Source organism: Phoenix dactylifera, chromosome 1 (genome assembly GCF_051530095.1).
Source record: "Phoenix dactylifera cultivar Ajwa chromosome 1, Ajwa_hap1_PhDact_Kaust_v1.1, whole genome shotgun sequence".
In the NCBI taxonomy this organism is placed as follows: domain Eukaryota; kingdom Viridiplantae; phylum Streptophyta; class Magnoliopsida; order Arecales; family Arecaceae; genus Phoenix; species Phoenix dactylifera.
The window spans coordinates 42,147,256-42,167,560 of record NC_143190.1 but is presented as its reverse complement, the minus strand read 5'-3'; the positions used below and the strand labels follow the sequence as shown (position 1 = coordinate 42,167,560).

At 42.9% G+C, this 20,305-nt stretch overlaps 1 protein-coding gene and 1 long non-coding RNA gene across 2 annotated transcripts; both read left to right on the top strand.

Annotated features, from left to right (window-relative positions):
* Positions 1–10,108: 10,108 nt before the first annotated feature.
* On the top strand, positions 10,109–18,591 carry LOC149768675 (uncharacterized). Its single transcript, XR_016395677.1, has 3 exons — positions 10,109–10,688; positions 10,815–10,890; positions 18,424–18,591. It is a non-coding gene; the product is annotated as an uncharacterized LOC149768675 (long non-coding RNA).
* Positions 18,592–18,841: 250 nt separating this feature from the next.
* On the top strand, positions 18,842–20,047 carry LOC148715288 (uncharacterized). The gene is made up of 5 exons (XM_089924606.1): positions 18,842–18,930; positions 19,009–19,212; positions 19,315–19,407; positions 19,494–19,595; positions 19,682–20,047. The coding sequence occupies exons 1-5, from the start codon at positions 18,889–18,891 to the stop codon at positions 20,045–20,047; spliced, it is 807 nt and encodes a 268-aa protein (XP_089780732.1). The 5' UTR covers positions 18,842–18,888.
* Positions 20,048–20,305: the final 258 nt, after the last annotated feature.

The window sequence follows — 20,305 nt, the reverse complement described above, 5'->3', positions numbered from 1 at the left end:
CGGTCGCCTCTGAATCTGCTTTTAGTATCGGTGGGCGAGTACTTGATAAGTATCGTAGTGCTCTTAAACTGGATATTGCTGAGGCCTTGATTTGTACTCGAGATTGGGTGTTTGAAAAGAAAGGTATATGATTTCTCAATTATATTTCTATTATTTTTTGAATGAATTTATTATTAATTATTGCAATATTTCAATGTAGATGTTGAGGAGGCCGAGTTAGATGAGATTGTAGAAGATGTCATAAACTCAAGTTCCTACAATGAAACTCAATCAACTCAATGCTCGGCCAATGTTGAATCCAATTCGTAGTGAGATGAATCATGATCATGGATACTACTTTTTGGTTTTGGTTTAAATATGGATGTTGTTATAGTTTGGGACTTTTTTTAGTTTTGCTTTGACTATGGATACTCCTTTTTTGATTTTTTTGTTGTCATTGGACTTATGCAGTTATGGACCTTATGGCCAATGTGGTTTCCTTTGATATTTATAGCTATTTGGTAGTTTCTTTTGCTAGATTCTATGCAATGCTGTTTTTATTTTTATTCAATAATAGTCTAACTCTTCTTGGGGTAAGTTTTCTGAATTTCTTGAAAGTGGAAGATCTGACCTGTACCAAACCAAAAGTGAAGAGATTGTAAGTTTTTCAGACATTGCAGTGTGGTGAGTTAGTACCTTTCTTGTATGCTTGTATGCTCAGCATGTTGTGGAGGTAAAAAATGTTGATGCTTGTATGCATAAGTTTCAGAAATATATAGTACTTATCAAAACCAATTTTCTGTTAGATGTCTGCAGCAGCATTTGCCAAAGGGCTTCTTGATTTGGAGGGTCAGTTAACTCCAATTCTGGTTCGTTTTCAGTTTTTTTTTTTTTTTTTTTGTATTTTTCATTGTAAATTATTGATAATAGTTTATTAGTTTTACTTTTATCTATCTTATGTGTATCGGCTCATTGCAGATTATTACTCTGCTGATGATCTTGTGGTGAAGCGAAGATCAACTTCATGAATGCAAATGAACAAATACTTTGATATTAGCACGCTCCGAGTAAAATTTCTTTCATTTGTTAAATTCATATTAATACGCCTTTTCTCATAATCATGCCCAACTCTTTTTTTTACATGTTTTATTTCTGAGTTATTTTTCCTAAAATTTTGCAGCAATTAGTTACTTGTTATCTGTTTTGTTAATGACAGGAATACTTGGAATTAGGATCAATCTCAAGAAGCTCAGGACAGCAGAGGAAAAAATTATTAACTCCATCTGATTTGGGTTTAACAAGTCACCGGAAGCACCATCAAGTAAAACATTGGCATTCATACTACGAATCTAGAAGCTTTTCAATAGAGTTGATGCAGCTTAGTTCTTTAGATGATTGACAGGCTTGAGTTTTTGATCAGTGAAAGCGATTGTCTAATTTGTGCTGATGTGGGTGTTTTTTTCCACCTTATTTTTCAGATTAGGACATCTGTTGCCGCTATCTTTGCATTGTGGAAGCCTCATACAGCTAAAAACTAAAATCAGCAAGCAGCCAAGCATATTGATACAACAAAAGCTAGTATGACCATCTTCCTGCATCTGGAGTGTTTGATGCAAACCATTCATTCTTCAGACAGTGGCCAACTACATGACTTTGTTTCTGTTCTCTTTCTATAATATTTTATCACATGAACCATCATTAGGTGGAAAGCTTTTTGTTGTGAACTTATAAGTAATGCATACCAGCAGCTAAGGATTTCGTATTTCAATTGATTTGCTTGTATGTGTAGGATCCGTATATGAAAATTTTGAAAAATCTAAGTTATGTGGTCTTCCGATTGATTCTTTAAGCCTCCGCGTCTTAGATTGTCTGCAACAATTGCCTATAGAATTTTCAAGAGGTATGAATCGGGAAAAATATTATCATGTAAGCAGATTTGTGTATTTGTGCTTTGTCTAGAGCTGGAAAACATAAGGAAATATTAATGAAAAAATGGATCCTGATCATGCTGATATTGAGAAGTGATTGTTAAATTGCATGATGTCAAACCTTCATTTAATTTCTTGGAAGAAAATGCAGACAGCAATCCTACTTGATGTGCTTTCAGGGTTTTTATCAGATTCAACGGGTCAGGTTTAAACAGGTTAAACAAGTTTGGTTGGGCATGTTAAACGGATTTGGTTGGGCAGGTTAAACAGGTTTGGTTGGGCAAGTTAAACGGGTCAGGTTAGGTAGGTTAAACGGGTCGGGTTGGGCAGGTTAAACAGGTCTAAACAGGTTAAACGGGTCAGGTTGGGCAAACAGGTTAAACAGGTCGGGTCGGGTTGGGTAAACAGGTTACCTATTTATTAAACAGGTTAAACAGGTCGGGTCAGGTTACCTATTTAATAAACAGGTCAGGTTCAGGTTGTAAATTCTGACCTGTTTAATAAACAGGTCGGGTTCAGGTTTATGATTTTCTGACCCGACAACCATGTGACCCGATCCGTTTATGACCCGACCCGATCCGATTGCCACCCCTAGCCAAGTCTTCGAATCAACACAACTCGGTTAAAACTTCAGTCTGACTTTTTAAATTTTTAAGCTACGATGCAGAGTCCGATATATGTTTCAGTCACTAACGCTATATCGGAAGTGAGATTCAAACTTACCAAAAGTCCAGAGATAAAAAAATGCTCACAGTGGCTCTCTGTCTTATTGAAACCTGAAAAATGACGCAGGAGAGATATATACAAAATTCCATTTAAATATAGAAATTATTTGTTCCGCTCATTTCTTTTGAGGATAACAGCGATTAAGACATCGCATATCACTTTCTGACGTCGTTTGCAGGATCTTGTACTTGTATCAAGCTGGAGGATCTCGTTCTGGAAAAAAAAAAATTTATAGTAACACTGCCTTTCGGGGAATAGCTCAACATAGCATGCAGCGTCCAGCAGTGGCTCCACGTACACTCCGTAGTTCACTGTTGTAGATGCCATCCAAGTACTTCCGTCCTCTCTTGCATCAGAAGCAGCTGTATTAACAGCAGGAATTAATGGCATCAGAAAGTTCCTGGAAGCCGGAATGATGAATCATCAAGCCTTTTCTCACACAGGCTGATGAAGATCCAACACAACTCACCGTGCATTCATCAATTCCCTCCAATTAGTTTTATCCAAGAAATATTGATTGGTTTACCAGCAGAACGTTGCATGTATGGGTGATGTCGTCAAATGGCAACAAGCGGAAAACCTTTGTCGCCACATGAATTTTTGCTCCAGATGTCCGCCCTCAGCCGGTTCGCCCCAGGGTTCCTCGGCCGCACATCAGGGCCTCCGGCCGGAAGCTTCAGCGGCGGAGAGGATTAGGAGCCCGCCGGCAGCCAACCACCATGGTGTCCAGCATTGCCGGCATTTTTTTTACCATCTTGGTCTCAAAGTGTTGCTGGAAATTGGACCCGAAAGTGACCGCGGATTGAGGAGAAGAAGCTCCGGCTGGCGTGGCGGCGGATGGATGTCTCCGGCGGACCTGCAAGAAGCCAGTGGCTGGGGTTTCCGGCGTCGGCCCTCCGATGCTTAAGTGAGAGAGGGGCTTTTAATGGGAAAAAGTAATGGAGAGGAATAATATGAGGATGTATTGGCTGGGGCCGGAGGAGAGATCCCCTACCCAAAACTCTCCCCCCTTTTTATTAGGGGGTGCAGCGGTTACCTGTAATCGGGCATGATTGCGTGAATCAATGAGCTACCATAACGACCCGAGATTTCGGGCAGCTGGCGATCCGTTGAGATCGGGTGCATTCAAATATTGACAGCCGTTGAGGCGGAGATCGCGGGATTTGATCCCGAATATGGAGGGCTTGATTTTCGGTGTGGTAGGGAGGTCTGCTTCTCCCTTTGACTGGGTCTGCCCTGGTCATGAGGTCGACCGAGCTCAACTCTACTGAGACTATGCCTGCAACGGCCATGCTGAGATCGAGGTCGTGGGCTCTGTGGTTGTCAATACCGAGACTGGGCACTTTGTGATCGGGCGTTCTGTGATCGGGCGCCCTGAGGTCGGGCGCTCTGAGGTCGGAACTGCCAAGAGCATGTTTGTCATCGTTGCGTTCACTATTGAGTGCCAGCAGTTTGACCATGCGCTTTGGGTGATCCATTTTTTCCCCAATACTACCCTCCGACTTTCGAGTTCGAGCTGTTTATGAGCTCGGGCGAAGGAAGTAATTACCTTTATCATGCTGATGAGATCAGGCAGATTTGAATTGTTTTGTCGTTTCGAACGCTTTAGGGCATCTTCAATGATAACATGAGCAGGTGACTTTTTGCTTTTTGAGGTGATTTCGAGCTGTGGATTCATGATGAGACTGTAGTATTCGACGGGATGCCGCTTCGATTCTGCCTTTAAGGCGACGATCCGATGTTGATACACTGGTTTGAATTCTGAGGTCAGCATGTGGCGCGATTTGGACGGGGGGCGCGGCTTGGTCTTGTCGATTTGAACCATCGGAAGGGTCTATATAAACCCTGGTCCGGCCCTAAAAGCCTTCATTTGGCCGCCGTTGTTCTTGTCTTCTTCTTCTTTCGCTTTCTTCTTCTCCCATACTTTATTTAGCTTTCTAAGGCGGCGCTTCGAGGTGCTTTCCGGTGATCTCCTTAATCCCTCACTTCCGGCCGTCAACGCTTTCGGTGAAACCCACAGTAGGTCTCTTACCCATGTTTGCTCGGAGGGCTATCGCTTTTCTTTTTCTTCCTCTCCTTCCTTCTTCTTTATCTTTTCTATTTGGTGAGCACGGCAATGTCGGGTGGTGCTTCATCTTCTGGTAGGGACCTTTCCCATAGGAAGGGGGTCGTACTGGAGATGGGCCATGGCCCAGATGGAATCAGGTCAAACTTGACCGAGGAGGAATTGGACCTGATCCGAGCTCGATTTTTCTCTCAATGCGGGTTTTGCCTTGAGCCTGCGAGGTCGGAAGATCGGATTACGAGACCTCCTCTGGGTCGGATTGGAGTGTACATAGAAACACTCTGGGCCGGCCTGCGATTCCCTCTGCACGAGTTTGTGAACGAGCACTTGGCGGCGTACCAGCTCGTCCCAGTGCAGCTCGCTCTGAACTCGCGGAGGACCATCATCGGCTTTTTATCACTTTGCCTCGCACACGAGATACCGACCTCGGTAAATGTCTTCCGTTGGTGTTTCATGTTGAAATCTAACCCCACGGATGGAGAATGGTTTTACCTTGCTCTTCGGGGTGGTAGGCCGTTTTTCCGAAGTGCTCCTTCCTCCATTCGTAGGTGGAAGGAGAAATTTTTCTTCCTCTCCTCCAAGCGCACGTGGGAGTTCGACCCATCATGACCGCTGCCCAATCTCAAGGCCATCAACAGGCCCCCCAAGCTTTCGGTGAGTGAGCAGAAGATTCTCGACGCTCTTCGCAGCCTCGAGGGGGACATTCTTCTGAACAACCTCCTGAGCGAGGAGGCTCTGGTGAATGTTGGCCTGAGCTCGGTGCGCCCTATGGGTAAGGGTGGTCGTACTGCTCCTCTTCTATTCTGTCGCCTTAATATTTCTTTTCCTCTTTATTTCCTCAGTCGATCTGGAGACTTTGCTTGGCTTTAGCTTTTCTCTTTTTTTCCAGAAGTCTCGAGGATGGTGTCCAGTAACAGCGCTCTTCTTGCCCGGTATAACAAGAGGGTGGCTGAGGCTGGTGGAGCTCGTCTAGTTCCGAGGAAGAAGCCCAAGACCGCTTTGACTTTTGCTCCCATGGAAGTCGAAGATCCTGAGGCTGAAATCCCTCAGCTTGTTCGAAAGAACAGCAGAAAGGAGGCAGGGGAGCCTGGACCAGAGGAGGCTCCCCCCACTGAGCGTGCCACTTCTGTTGAGCACGCAATTTCTGCCAAGGTCGCGGAGGAGCCATCTCGTGCTTGCCCAACCTCGGGCTCTTCTAGGACTTGCAAGGTCATCCGTCTGCGGCGCTCGGGACCCGAGGCGGGGAGCGGCCTAGGGGTCACGAGCTCTTCTCGAGCTTCTTTGCCGGGTCCTTCGGGGCCCAATGTTCCGAACTCCTCGAGGGTTGAAGATCGCCCCGAGAGAAAGTTTTATTGCCCTGAGTGGGCGATCTTCGAGGACGACTCCGTGCTTCATAATAGTGAAGTCGCTCACCAAGTCATTCGCTGCGCACTGTTTTCGGCTGATCGTGCCGCGATCAACGCCGTCAGGGTCAGCGAGTTTGTTGATCAGGCCTTCTGCTCGGCCATCCGGATAAGTTTTTTTTTTTTTTTTTTTGCTACTGCTCATTTATTCTCATACCTTGCTGGGTTTTTAATCTTGGTTGACCTTTACTTGTTCTTGTTACAACACCTTCATGATATTGATGTGTTAATCTCTACGGTAGCTGACTATCAGGCTCGGGCTCGGAGGAGCCAGAGAGGGGAGGAGGTCGCGGTGAAGAAGCTCGCCGAGGGCGGGGCCAGGTGGAAAGAATCAACCGTGAAGGTGGAAGCTCTTGAATCCGAGCTCAAGCTTATGGCTGAGCGTTTTTAGGAGGAGGAGGCTTCGCACTCCCTTGCCAGGTCAACCCTTCATGCTGCCGAGGCCCGCTTGGCCGATGCCCAGTCTGAGCTCTTGGGCCTTAAATATGAAGCAGGAGTTCTCCGGCTGAGGATCGAGCAGCTCGAGGATCGAAAGAAGAGGGCAACGGAGCGAGCCCAGAACGCGGAGCAGATCTTCTGTGAATTGGCCGAGTTTCGAGACTTGATGGAGGAGGAGGCAGTTGACGGGCTTATTCGCGGCTTCGAGGATTGCCGGTCCCAAATTTGGAAGCTTTGCCCTAAGCTCGACCTCAGCGGTCTCCAATCTCGTCTAGGGGTTGCCGAGGATGACAATGCGCTCGGGAGCCCTAAGGATGAGGGCATTCTTGACAACGTGCGCAAGAGTCCTATAGCCAAGACCGAGCGTGCTGTTGTCGAGGCCGAGGCCGGGACAGCTGAACAAGTTGCCCGTGAGGACCCCTCTGGAGAAGTGACTCTCGAGTCTGCTCTCGAGATCACACATGAAGCCACTCCCGAGGTCGCGCCTGAGGCCGCTTCTAAGGTTACCCATGAAGCTGCTCCCGAGATCGCACCTGAGACCGCTTCCGAGGTCGCCCCCGAAGTCGGCTCTGCTCCAAAGGCAGCTTGATTCTCTTTTTCTTTTTCTCCTGCTTGTATCTTTTCAGTGAGGTTGGCCGCCAGAAGCATTGTATGGGCCAACCTCAGTTTTTGTATTTAGCCTTAGGGCTTTGTCATCAATGAAAGCGATGTGTTTTTCAATTTTGTTGTGCTTCTAAACTTGCTTCTGCTTGCTTTCTCAATGGGCCCTTGTCTTCGACGGCTTGGGTTTGGACCTCGCGCATTATCGGCTCTCTCAAGTGATTCTGATGTTTTTGAAGGATTCCCCGCTAAGTCATCATGCTCGGAGTTTTGAAGAGCTTCGCTAGATCTGGAGGCTTGGACTCAGTTGTAGTGTGAGTCGAGGCTAGGTTGATGTTCGGCCGTTGAAACTTGAGTGCTTCTTGACTTGTAGTTTTTGCCTTAGGTATTTTAGTCTATGGCTCTGATTCCATTCATTAGATAGGACTCGAGTTCACCTTGAACCTGGTTGAAACATCCGAACTCGGTCGGGCATCCCGAGCTTGGTCGGGGCATCCCGATATCACTAGATTCTCCTTGAGGACTTGAATCATCTCAGGATCCTGGGGTTCACAAGCAAATTATCATCAGAAGAAGCGTTAAATAATTAAGAGGAAACCAGGAGAAATGTCTTATTAGCAATGTTCTCAAACACCGGAGACCCCTAGAAGGTTTTACTGATAATACATTCGAAGGTTCTTGGAGTGCCAGCTTCGGGGAATGGGGGTCCCATCAAGAGACTTTAACTTGTATACTCTGGGTCGTTGGACTCGAGCAATTCGATACGGTCCTTTCCAGTTTGGGGCAAGCTTCCTTTTCTTGGTAGGTTGAGAAGCCTTAGCTTTCCTTAGGACGAGGTCTCGTTCTTTGAAGAGCTTGACTTTCACCCTGGAATTGTAGTATTGTGCTGCCTTCTGTTGATATCTTGCCATGCGAATTCGAGCGGCTTCCTTTGTTTCTTCAAGGAGATCTAGATTATTTCTAAGTCGCGACAAGTTGGAAGTTGTGTCGTAGTTCTCTACTCTTGGCGATGGGAGCCCGATCTCTAGAGGGATAACTGCTTCTGTCTCGTAGGCCAAATTGAAGGGAGTTTCGCTAGTTGGGATTCGGAACATTGTTCTATAGGTCCAGAGGATGTTGTAAAGGTCTTCGACCCATTGTCCTTTGGATCGATCGAGCCTGGCCTTGAGTTTATGAAGGATGGTCCGATTTGTCACCTCTGTTTCTCCATTCGCCTGTGGGTGAGCGACCGACGTGAAACGGTGGTCAATGTCGAGCTCGGAGTAGAATTTTCTGAAGCGACTATTGTCAAACTGACGGCTGTTGTCGGATATGAGGACGCGGAGGAGTCCAAACCTGCAAATTATCGATTTTCAGATGAAATCTCGCACTTTCAGCTCGGAGATTTGGGCCACTAGTTCAGCTTCGACTCACTTGGTGAAGTAGTCGATGGAGATGATGAGAAACTTTCTCTATCCCGTGGCTTGAAAAAATGGCCCCAAGATGTCGATCGCCCATTAGGCAAATGGCCAAGGGGCGCTGATCGAGGTCAGTGGGACCGAAGGTTGGCGCTGAATGTTGGTGTTTCGCTGACATCGATCGCACCTTTGGACGAAGTCTGCAGAGTCTTTCTGAAGTATAAGCCAGTAATATCCTTGGCGTAGAATCTTGTAGGCCAGTGTCCAACTTCCTAGGTGGTTCCCACAGATCTCTTCATGGACTTCTCGCATGGCATAATCCGCTTTCGAAGGATGGAGGCATCTGAGGAGAGGAGAGGTGAAGGACCTGAGATAGAGCTTGCCTTCGTACAAGAGGTATCGAAAAGCCTGACGCTTGATTCGGCGGGCCTCGAGCTCATCGTTGGGAAGGATTTCATTCTGCAGATAGTTGACGAACGCATCCATCCAGCTTGGTTCAGCTTCAATGCAGAGGATCGGCTCGGGCTTCTCAATGCTCGGTATTTTAAGGTACTCGAGCGTTGTGGTCCTTGGGAGCTCGCTCATGCAGGATGTCGCCAACTTTGATAGCAAGTCAGCCCTTGTGTTTTCCACCCTGGGGATATGCTGGATGTCGAAGGTGCTTAGCATGGAGGTGATGTCTCGCACCTTCTGGAGGTATTTTTGCATCGACGGCTCTCTTGCTTCAAAATCTCCCAAGATCTGACTCACGACCAGTTGGGAGTCACTGAGGACTTTCAGCTTTTCGACCTTGAGGTCCTTCACCAACTTGAGCCCGACGACGAGCGCCTCTTATTCCATCTCGTTGTTTGAGGCAGGAAATTCGAAGCATAATGCTTGATCCGCGACCACCCCATCTGGGCTTGTGAGAATGAGGCCAGCACCACTACCCCCCGAGGTCGAGGAGCCGTCGACAGGTAAGATCCATGGCTGCTCTGGGGTGTCCCCTTTTGGTGTGAGTTCGGTCTCGGGGTCATCCGGCAGGGTGCATTCCACAACGAACTCGGCTAGCACTTGTGCTTTGATTGCCGGTCTTGGGCGGTACTCGAGGTCGAATTCTCCGAGCTCGACCACCCACCTCGCAATTCTCCCCGCCCGATTCGACCGTTGCAAGACTTGCTTTATGGGTTCGTCGGTTAACACGGCCACGGTATGGGCCTGGAAGTAAGGTTGGAGTCTCCGGGCCAAAATGAGTAGTGCATAGACTGTTTTTTCCAGCTTGGAGTATCAGGTCTCGGCATCCCTCAGAACTCGGCTGGTGTAGTATATTGGTCTCTAAGACTTGTCATCTTCTCGAACTAGGACCAAGCTCACGGCTACCGGGGAGACGGCCAAATATAGATAGAGGAGCTCACCCTACTGAGGCTTTGTGAGCAATGGAGGGGAGGCAAGGTGGCGCCTGAGCTCTTCGAAAGCTTGTTGGCATTCTTCGGTCCATGCAAAATTCTTCGGCCGCTTAAAAACCTTTGTTGCCAAAGTTGACAAGCCAAGAGGGGGGGGGGGGTGAATTGGTTTCTCTTAATTTTTACTATATTACTTATGTCAATTGATGACACTACAACAAATGTTGGTTTTTCCGACTAACTTTTCCCGACGCTAGAAGAAAGCGTCGGTAAAGTTTGGCTCAGCGCCAACCTTTCCCGACGCTTTGGGTTAGCGTTGGAAAAGCGAAACAAACAACGACGCTCTAAAGCGTCGTTATAAGTTTGAGAAACAACGACGCTTATAAGCGTCGTTAGAAAACTTAAAACCCCAACACCTCGCTCGATCGGCCCCCTCTTCTCATTTCCTATCTGCAACGACGCTCTAAAGCGTCGTTATAAGTTTAAGAAACAACGACGCTTATAAGCGTCGTTAGAAAACTTAAAACCCCAACACCTCGCTCGATCGGCCCCCTCTCCTCATTTCCTATCTGCGAGCCCTAGCCCCTCTCCTCATTTCCTATCTGCGAGCGCGCCGACTTCCCCGCTGCCGTCGGCCTCTCCTTCTGAGGTAAGCCCTAGCTCGATCGGCCCCCTCTCCTTCTGAGCCCTAATCTCACCTCCATCCCTAGCCCCGATTGGCGATCGAAGACTCCGTTACTCCGCCGCCGTCGACCTTGCCGTCGTCTGAGGTAAGCCTCCTACTCCTCCTTCTCTTCCTTCTCCTCCTCCTCCTCCTCCTCCTCCTCTTTGTTTTCTTCTTGTCTTTAACTCTCGCCCGGCCCCGTCTCCTCATCCTCTGCCGGTCGACGCCCTAGCTGCGCGCCGACATCTCACCTCCATCCCGAGCGAGCCGTAGCTACTCCGCCGCCGTCGACATCGCCGTCGTCTGAGGTAAGTGATCCTCATACTCTCCGTAAAGAAATTTTCGGGTAAATAATTCCAGTTTTCATGTTACTAGCAGAAATTCATTGCTATTTGTATGGTATTTCTGATGATTCTGTCATAATAATGGAGTCTATTTCATTCCTTAGCATCAGGTGGTCTATTTTATCTAATTATTTCATTGACAGTCTGATTTGCGTCATTATTGCTGTTTATATTTCTTGACAATTAATCTTGAAGATAGCATTTGCATAGTATTCCTTGCTTTTGTTTATTACTTTTATTTGCTTTATTTGAAAGCAAAATCCTTGCTACCAAATGCTCCAAAAGTTTTACAATAATAATAATAGTAATAATAAAGGGTTTCATTGTACATGTTGCTCAGTCTTGTCATTTTTTCTTGGATTACAACATAAGCAATACCTCAAGGATTCTTAGATTTATTTCTAAGCTCAAACCCAGTTCATATTGTTCAGGCTTCTAGGTCTTCGGCCCAAGCTCGGTGCTGCGGTCTTTTATTGAGTCAAGGGGCCGCCATATGGAGAAGTCTTCTGGTCTTTAAATAGACTCCTCTGTTTTGGATTTTGAGAGAAAAAAATTGAAGTACAGCAGGAAGATATATAAACATAGAGGAGCCATCTAGTGTTTTTTGGCTGTTAGTGACCAGATTTGATCTGGCTAGAATTTGATTACAAACTTATGTGACACCAAACAGGTCATGGTAATGACTTTAGACTTCATTTTGTAAGTTTGATCAAAATGACGTTTTGGATTCTAACCAAAACCTAGCGTTTATAAAGGCGGGCTGAGCCGATAGGATGAACAGGAGCAGCAATATAGGTGGCAATAATCTTATGATTAAATATTTTAAATTTTATATTTGAAGATAAATATACTTGTATTTTTGATGGTTGCACTCATCTAATTTCTTTTTTTAATTGAAAGCTAAGAAGAGTTAGGTAAGCTAGGTAAAGTGAGTGCATTTATTATACTGGTTGAACATCTAGTTTGTCAAAATGTGAACATTCCACTGGATTTTCCTTATAATTGTAGAGATTTGCATGATTATGAAAAATCCTAAATAGGTTACCTTAGGTTAGGTTGAGTCAGGATAAAAGTAATACCACTTTACTCTCATAAGTTTCTTGTTTTGTAATGCCTGATAGTCATGAGACAATTCAGTTTTCGAATACAAGTTAATGTTAAATAGTATTTCATAAATTACATATGAAACATTTAGCTATATTTTAACATAAGCATTGTGTGTCAAGTGAGAAGCACGTCTGATTTGCTTGATTTAATAGATGGAGACAGACTTGTATCTTTCGAATTTATAATACTTTAGTGTAAACAACTTTAACTCCCCTATCTCTAGCGTTTGATCATCATCATTGCATAACTAATATCTAATTACAATATCTTATTAATGGAGAGGTAGATTTTTCTTTTTTCCCCTGAATCTCTTCTTTCTCATTATTACAATATCTATTTATCCATGCAATAATTTCAATAAGTTCTGTGAAATATTTGATGTCACCATCAATTAGCTATGTAGCAGCTCATTGCATAGGATGTTGATAACTTCCACTCAATCATTCCTTTGATTCCCCTAAAAAGTAATTTGCTTATTTCAATGTTTTGTTTATCTCGAACCATCACATATAATTTGATAATTAACACAATTTATTTTTTAAGAGAGGATAATTATCACAAATTATGCTTCTGCATACCTATATGCATGCTTGTTTCTCTTTAAGACACATATGATAAAAATTTGTAAAATTATCATCAATAAGTTAAGCAGTTGAACCAGTGTGGAAGAAATTAATGTTCAGATCAGCTCAACTGATGTCATGGTTGTTCCTCTTTTATCAGTGCATGTCAATGTCTAGACTAGTTCAAAAATAGTGATAAGTCAGTGCTTCAGCCCCAAACAAGAAAGCCTAGAACAATTTGATTCTATCTATGATTTAACCTCTGATACAGACATCGGTTTACTATAGAGACTATAGAGAGACGTAATCTTTTGAATAGTCGTACTGATCTCAATGTTAATTCTTCCCTCCTGGTGAACACCTAATTATTCCGGATTTTCAGATATCGTAACTTTTTTGCTTATATTGTTGATTGAGTTCTTTATTATGTGTGACTGCATTAACAAAATATTACAAGGATAATAATCATAACAGGAGTATTAAAATTTAGAAAACACATATCCAAGTTATAGACAAATGCAGCTTAATCCTTGAACCAACCTTTTGTCAGCAGCAGCAATGCAAAGAAGCTCATTGGTATCTGCCGAAATCAGTTGTCTTACTCCATCAGACTGCAAAATCTCTTCTTTTAAGAATTTGATGTTCTCGTCTGAAAGTGACCTCCATAAATTAGCACCTTTGGCAATTGTATTTGCAACTTCAAATGCCAGTATTGAAATTTTATTTCCTCGAGATGTAATTCCAGAGATAAATCCACTGCCAGCATTCAAGCACTACAACAATAAAGGATTTTGGCGACTCTATATTGCCGACGCTACAAAAAAGCGTCGGCAAATTTTTTTCTTGCAACGGTAACTGCCGACGCTTGTGGAGAGCGTTGGTAAAAAAACGTTCCGCCGACGCTTTTAAGCGTCGGCGTAGGAAAAAAATACGACGACGCTTATAAGCGTCGTCGGACTTCACTCCTCCCCTCCACAAAACCCCATCGACCCCCTCCCTCCATAGCCCACAGTCCGGTTCTTGAGCTCCAAGAGCCGACCTCCCAAAGATTTCACGGATGGAGGTGGGCTGCCTTCTTCTCTTTCGAACCCTCTCCTCTCCTCTCATTCGCCCTCCTCTCTGTCGCCATTCCTGGCCAGTCCCGTCCTCGCCTCTCCTTAGAGCCTCCTCTTCCCCTCCGCCTATTCCCTCTCCTCCCTCGGCTTATCCTCAGGTACGCAGCCGTACCCTCCTCTCTTCTCCTCTCTCATCTCTCTTCTTCTATAACTTGGTTTCTTTGGTGCGAAGGGGGCTTACAGAGGCCCGAAACCCCGGCGGGATTTGGTAGGCGACTGGGTCTCCAACAACGATGGGTTCGTCCGGAGCTTGCCCATCTTCGTGGGCGGCCTCTCCTTGCTCGCTGTCCTCCTTAACCGCGCCTTCTCCGGCATCGCCCCCGAGTTCTTGAACGACGACGGCGACGAGACGAGGGTTCTGAGCTCCACCGCCCCATCCTCCACTCCCTTCCTTCATCGCCGTCTTTTTTCTAGAATCGAATCAAAGCTGCACACGGTCTCTCTTGGCCTCTCTTTCCCCATCTGTTCTTGTTGTAAGTACTCCAGCTCTAATTTCCCTTCCCCTAGTCGCCACGCTTGATTTTTCTCTCGATCTGTTTGCAATGGAAAGAAAACCTGATGCTCGTTTCCTTCTAATCTCAGGGTTTCTCTCTCTCCTTCGGAGGGAAATTACATGTGCCGAATTGTGGTTTTCGTTCGTTCGGGAGTGATTTCTCTGGAGATGGTTCCGTCTATCATCCGGAAAGGTATATCTTCCAATTGATGCTTCTATGGTTCCTTTTTTTTTCACTTTTCCTTGTATTTGTGGTATTTTGGCACATGGAAAATTTGTAATCTTGTCAGTGTTTCTGTTCTTGGTTTTTGCTTATTGGAATTAGGGTTTGTTTTTGGTTCTTTTTGTTCTTGAACCATTTCGTATATGTTGTATATTGATGCAGTGCACATATTTTAGGGCACGAAAGCAACCATTACCTCGCATTCTTTTCTTTATCATGTTCTTGATGGTTGGTATATCTTTTCCCCTCTGTTCTTGTTTTTTTCTGAATAAAATAAACGTGTTAATTGTCCCCATATGGTGGCCTTCATATCTCAAGCTTAGTAATTAGGGTGGCACTACTTGTAGAGTCAGAATTTGATAAATAAGGTGGGTGAAAAGAGTTTTAAGTGAGTGCATTTTCAAATCAATACTGCATTTTCAGGAAGTGAGTATCAGGAAATCCTTCCCATTTTTTGCAGTGAGTGGAAGCAGTGATGTGGTGAACTTAAGAAGCAAGAGGAAAGGGGTGTTCTGTTGATGTTAAAGAATTTTGACTTCAGTGCTGTTAAGTTGATTCCCATCATGTGTGATTTTTTTTTCTTTCTAACAGTTCAAATGATTTTTCTTATAATACCAAATTTGCCTGGCCAATGATGCAACCTTTAACTGTTGTCTGTGTAAACTTATTTCAGGGTGTTGGTTTGAGAGGGTTGACTAGCAAAAGGCATATGAAGATACTATTGAGATGGATGAGGGAGAGGCAGAAGCTGCGGTTAATCTGTAATCATGATGGATCTCACAAGCAATTCCTCTATACTACCTGGTTTACCAATTCCAAAACCATGCCCCCGAGGCCGAGAAAGGGAACTTCAGAGCCATGACTGAATAGAATTTGAAGAAAGTTCCTATGCAGGCTCTCCAAATCAGTTTTATGATAATTGCAATTGATCATCCTTTCAGCATGTACAACTTGATTTGCAGTATCAGAAAATATTATTGCTGCTGCCGTATCCATCAAATGGCCAAGTTAAATTATTGGTAGAGGATGATTTCTGTACATCCTTTTTTTTTGCTTGTTCAGAATAATTTAAATCTTGTTCTCTACATAGAAAGTCATCAGAAGGACTCTTTCATTACCTTTTGATTTTCTCAAAGTACGTTGAAGATGACTCTCCAAACAGGTATTTTCAGTTCAGTAGGCAGATCTTAGAAAGCCTAGGCTTTGGCTCTTCCACCAAAAGAAAAAAAAGAAAATGTCACATCTCTAACATTGTGTGGGATGCTGTGATGAAGCTGAAGACACCAAGGCAGTATATTTGAGACAACAGATATCCTGATGCTTGTTTATGAGTATCTTGTATTACTTCGTGCTTCTATATAGAACCAATTGTTAGTAGAAAGATAATGCATCCAATTGTTTGTCATCTTTTTAAAATCACGAATTTTTTTTTTAAAAAAATTATATTCTAACGACGCTTTAAAGCGTCGTTAAAATCACGAAATTTTTTTTTAAAAAAATAATATTCTAACGACGCTTTAAAGCGTCGTTAAAATCACGAATTTTTTTTTAAAAAAAAATAATATTCTAACGACGCTTTAAATTTTAACGACGCTTTAAAGCGTCGCTAATTTCCGACGCTTTTGAAAGCGTCGGAAAATATTTTTTCCACTGTAGCATAGGCGACGCTTTACCGACGCTTAGGAAAGCGTCGGGATGGTTTTTACCGATGCTTAAAAGCGTCGCTAAAGGCCAAAAAAAGCGTCGCTAATGCCCAATTTTCTTATAGTGAAGTTTGACATGCTACTTCCAAGGGTTTCTTGTCATTATTTTCTGCCAAATGTTGGAATTACTGAAACCCTGGAACCACCTTTTGCATGGTTGTTGGACTTCAAAGGGTTTGAACCTGTGAAAGCTTAATAGTTTGGTTTCGGCTCTGGCTTTGTGTTTAAACCTTGCTTTTGCTTGTACTTGTGCTGATGAATTTGAAGTGAATATAAACCTTGGTTCAACCATCTAATTTGGGTTACATCTTCAAGCATAGGCAGAAGCAGACATAATACTGGAATACTTATTTCTGAAGTCATTACTTTCTATGTTCCTGCTAATAATGTACAAGGTGCTGGAAGGACATTCAACTTTGTTTGATTAATTTATGGAGGGTGTCTGCCTGAATTCTCTAGTTGATCATGAAATGACATTATTATTGCACAAAAATCTCTAGAAAACTTTAGGAGGCAGAGAAGTGTGTGTGTATGTACATACATACATACATAAAGAAGTGTTGGGTTGGGTACATACATACATACACAAAGAGGTGTTGGGTTGGGTTAGAAATATATGTTAGGATTATCAATACCAGGTAAGCTGTGCAAGGCAGAAATGATCATGGAAGCAGTATTATGATTTTTCACTTCTTTAAGTCATAGCCTTATGTAAAACTCCTTGGGCCACGGACCTGAAATCCCTCATTGAAAATATGCAAAGCTATGATGGAGGTAGCTTGACATCAAGAGTAGATGGCAAACAAGTATTGATAAAGAAGATAATCCGTATTCAGGGAATGTGCACTGCCTTCCAGATGTTAGAAAATCTATACAGCCTTATTACTACTAGTAAATGAGTCCCATTATTCATTCATCTTTTACTGCTATACACTTATATCCGTTGCTATGTATTAAATATGACAAGTGAAGGCATTTTTCTCTATCAAGAGTTGCTTCCATGCTGTGAAAATACTATTCAGATTTTACATTTGGATTCTGGAGGCGATTGGATTATTAGTGTGATATTCAAACTGTGCCAGGCGTTGAATTTTGCAACATAGTATGGCATGTAGGAAGCAATACATGTTACATGACCGGGTAGCTGAAATTGGTTTGGAGCTTGTGACTTATTTCATGCTATAGTTGTCTAAGAGCAATTCAGTAGGCAGGGATAGCATCAGATTTGGTGATGTTGTTCTGTGCTTTTTTTTTCATGGATGTTTTTACTTTATGTGCATATCTTCGTAGTAATCTGGCTTGAAGTTTGAGCAGCCAGCAAGTTCATCTATAAATTGTCGTAAAGCATGGATTTGGATTGGGATTGCTGGTGCATCATCGAGGAGCTGCCATGAACTTAAAGAGTTACCTAGAAAACTTTAAAAATCCAGGCTGCGATTCTTGCTGCTACTTTGAAAGTGGTGTCATCACACTACTCCCAAATCATACCACTTTACCAGTAAGGCTACTCTGAATTTGGACTTGTATCTCCTATTATTAGTCTTCTTCTTGAAGATAATTAAGTCAGCATTTATAAAGTTTGTCTACACTCAATCTGAAAAATAAATAAATATAAACAAGAAAGAGAACAGGGATTTTGATAATGGATTTGTGGGTGAACCACATGTTTTAGCAAATCTAATAGTTATGCTGCATCATATATAAACATTACTCACGCATAGATTGTTCAGAAACCCTGGTATATTATGTTTGTCCCATACATATGTGCAATGAGTTCTGGTTTCATCGCATATTAGTTCTCCCACAAATCAACAGCTTTAAGTGTGTTTCCTATCTTCACCTCTAAATGTTTTTTGGCATCAGATTCATAGCTCCTGTTTGCAATTAGAACTCCATATCTTACTATTCTGTATCAGGATAATGCTCGTGTGTTTGCATTGACAGTCGGTCTCTGCTCCAAGTAAGGTTTGCATGCGACATTTAAATTTTTCAAACTTCCAACAGGTGCTTAGTGACTCATTATTGTTGCAGGCTGGGGAACTGGTCATGTATTTAAAATCTGTTGCTTTAAGAGCTAATATTTGGACCAGCTTAGATGATCATGTAGAAGTAATGTACTTTTAATATTTATTAATTGTGAGAGAATAAGGAGTTTGGTGCGGGAATACAATATAATTGAGAAGACTATCTTAAATATTCTCAATTCAGAAGAGGATGGTGGCAGTTATAAGAATATTAAAAGTAATGTACTTTTAATATTTAACTAATATTGATTCTTTTTTGTGCATACTAGATTACAATATGCCGCGAGAAAAACGTTTCAGAAATATTGAGTTTCAGCACACATCCGTGGGATCTACTTCTGATCGTTCCCAGCAGCCCGATGAGCCCCATACTCAGTCCGGGTCCCAGTCTGAGCATGCCCCACCTGCTGATCGTCCAGACACGGATGATATGGACGTCCTGGGTAATTTGATTTATAGTTTTTATATTAATTTCTCTTACAATCTAACTATTTTAAATCATTTACCTTTAATGGACTTGTTATTTTATAGATGGACTGGGGAGAGTGAGGAGAACACGAGGGCCCACTCGAGCACGGGACGTATGGAGCCTACCTGAGGATGAGAAGATTGTCGTCCATTGCAACGAACTGGGGCAGCCCATCAAGAATGCTGCTAGCATTTTATCCACTTTTTTAAGATCAGTTGCGCGGAAGGGACAATTGTGTCTGCTCAACTATACGAAATGGAATGAAATGCTTCCTTCGTATAAGATTGAGCTTCTTAGAATTGTTGAGGTAAAGAATTGAAGTTGCTTACTATTTTCAATTATTTTTTGATTTAACATTGATATAATATTTTTGACTTTGATGTAGACAAAGTTTGTCCTTCCTGCAAATAGCCATGATTGGGTGCTGAAGTCCATCAACCGCAAATGGAAAGAATATAAGGCAAAGCTAAAGGCGGATTGGAAGCACGAGGGCATGACTGAAGAGGAGGTGGCCCGTGTTTGTCCTCCAGATGTAATCTCTCATCAGTGGAGGGAGCTTGTCCACTACTGGTTTTCCGAGAGAGCTCAGGTTGTGTATATTTTTTCAATACCTTAGATTATATTTAATATTATTATAGATTAGAAATTTATACATTGTATAAATTACATTGTTTATTGTTTTTCGGAGAAGACATATTCCAATATTGGTAGAGCTGCTCGAGCATCGCAGACTGTTCCTCACACTTCAGGCTCCATGAGTTATGCGAGGCGTAGAGCTGAATTCGTAAGTTTTTTTGAAACTCTTTAAATTTATCTTAAATTATTCTATCATATAGCATGTATACTCGGTAAATATACTTTTTGTTGTAGGTGGATGATAATGGGAGGGAGCCTGGTAGGGTGGAGTTTTATAGGATGACTCACACCCACCGAGATGGCAGCTTTGTCCGGGAAGAGTCAAGAGATATAGTTGTATGTATTCATCTTTGACTTGTGCTGTATTTTTTTTTGGTTCTATTATTCGCATACATTAATTTGATTTTTTTTGAGAGATATAGGATAGGGCAACAAATCTTATTTCAGAGCGCATCGGGGGGTCATCATCATCCGACGCAAACAATCATATTGAAGCTCAAGTGCTTACTGAATTGATGGGCCCAGAGCGTTATGGTCGAGTGCGGGGTTACGGCGTTGGAGTTACCCCCACTCAGTTGTCTTCAGTGGGCACATATATAAGAAATGCCAGAGAAGGTAGTAACACTGCAGAAGTTCGTCATCTTCAAGCAACTATTGAAGAGCTGAAGCAAAACCAAGCAAATTTGCAGTCTCAGCTTACGAATATTACATCCATGTTACAACGATTTCTACCTTCTCAGGTAATTAACTTTATTATATTTCAATACTTTACATATTATCAATTATGATATATGAGTTAATGTATCACATTATTCCTAACTTTTATGTTTTCTCTTTTTTTTTTGTAGATTCCTGATTCTTCAAACGCTTGTAGACATGATGATGATGGAGCTGAATCCCATCCCTGATGCATTCTAGATTATCTTTTATGAGTTTGATATGTATATGTTTCTTATTTTTCAGAGTACATTGTAATTTACTTTTTCAGAGTACATTGTAATTTGTATGGCAGCTTTTCTGATACATGAGTTAAAAACATGGAGTTT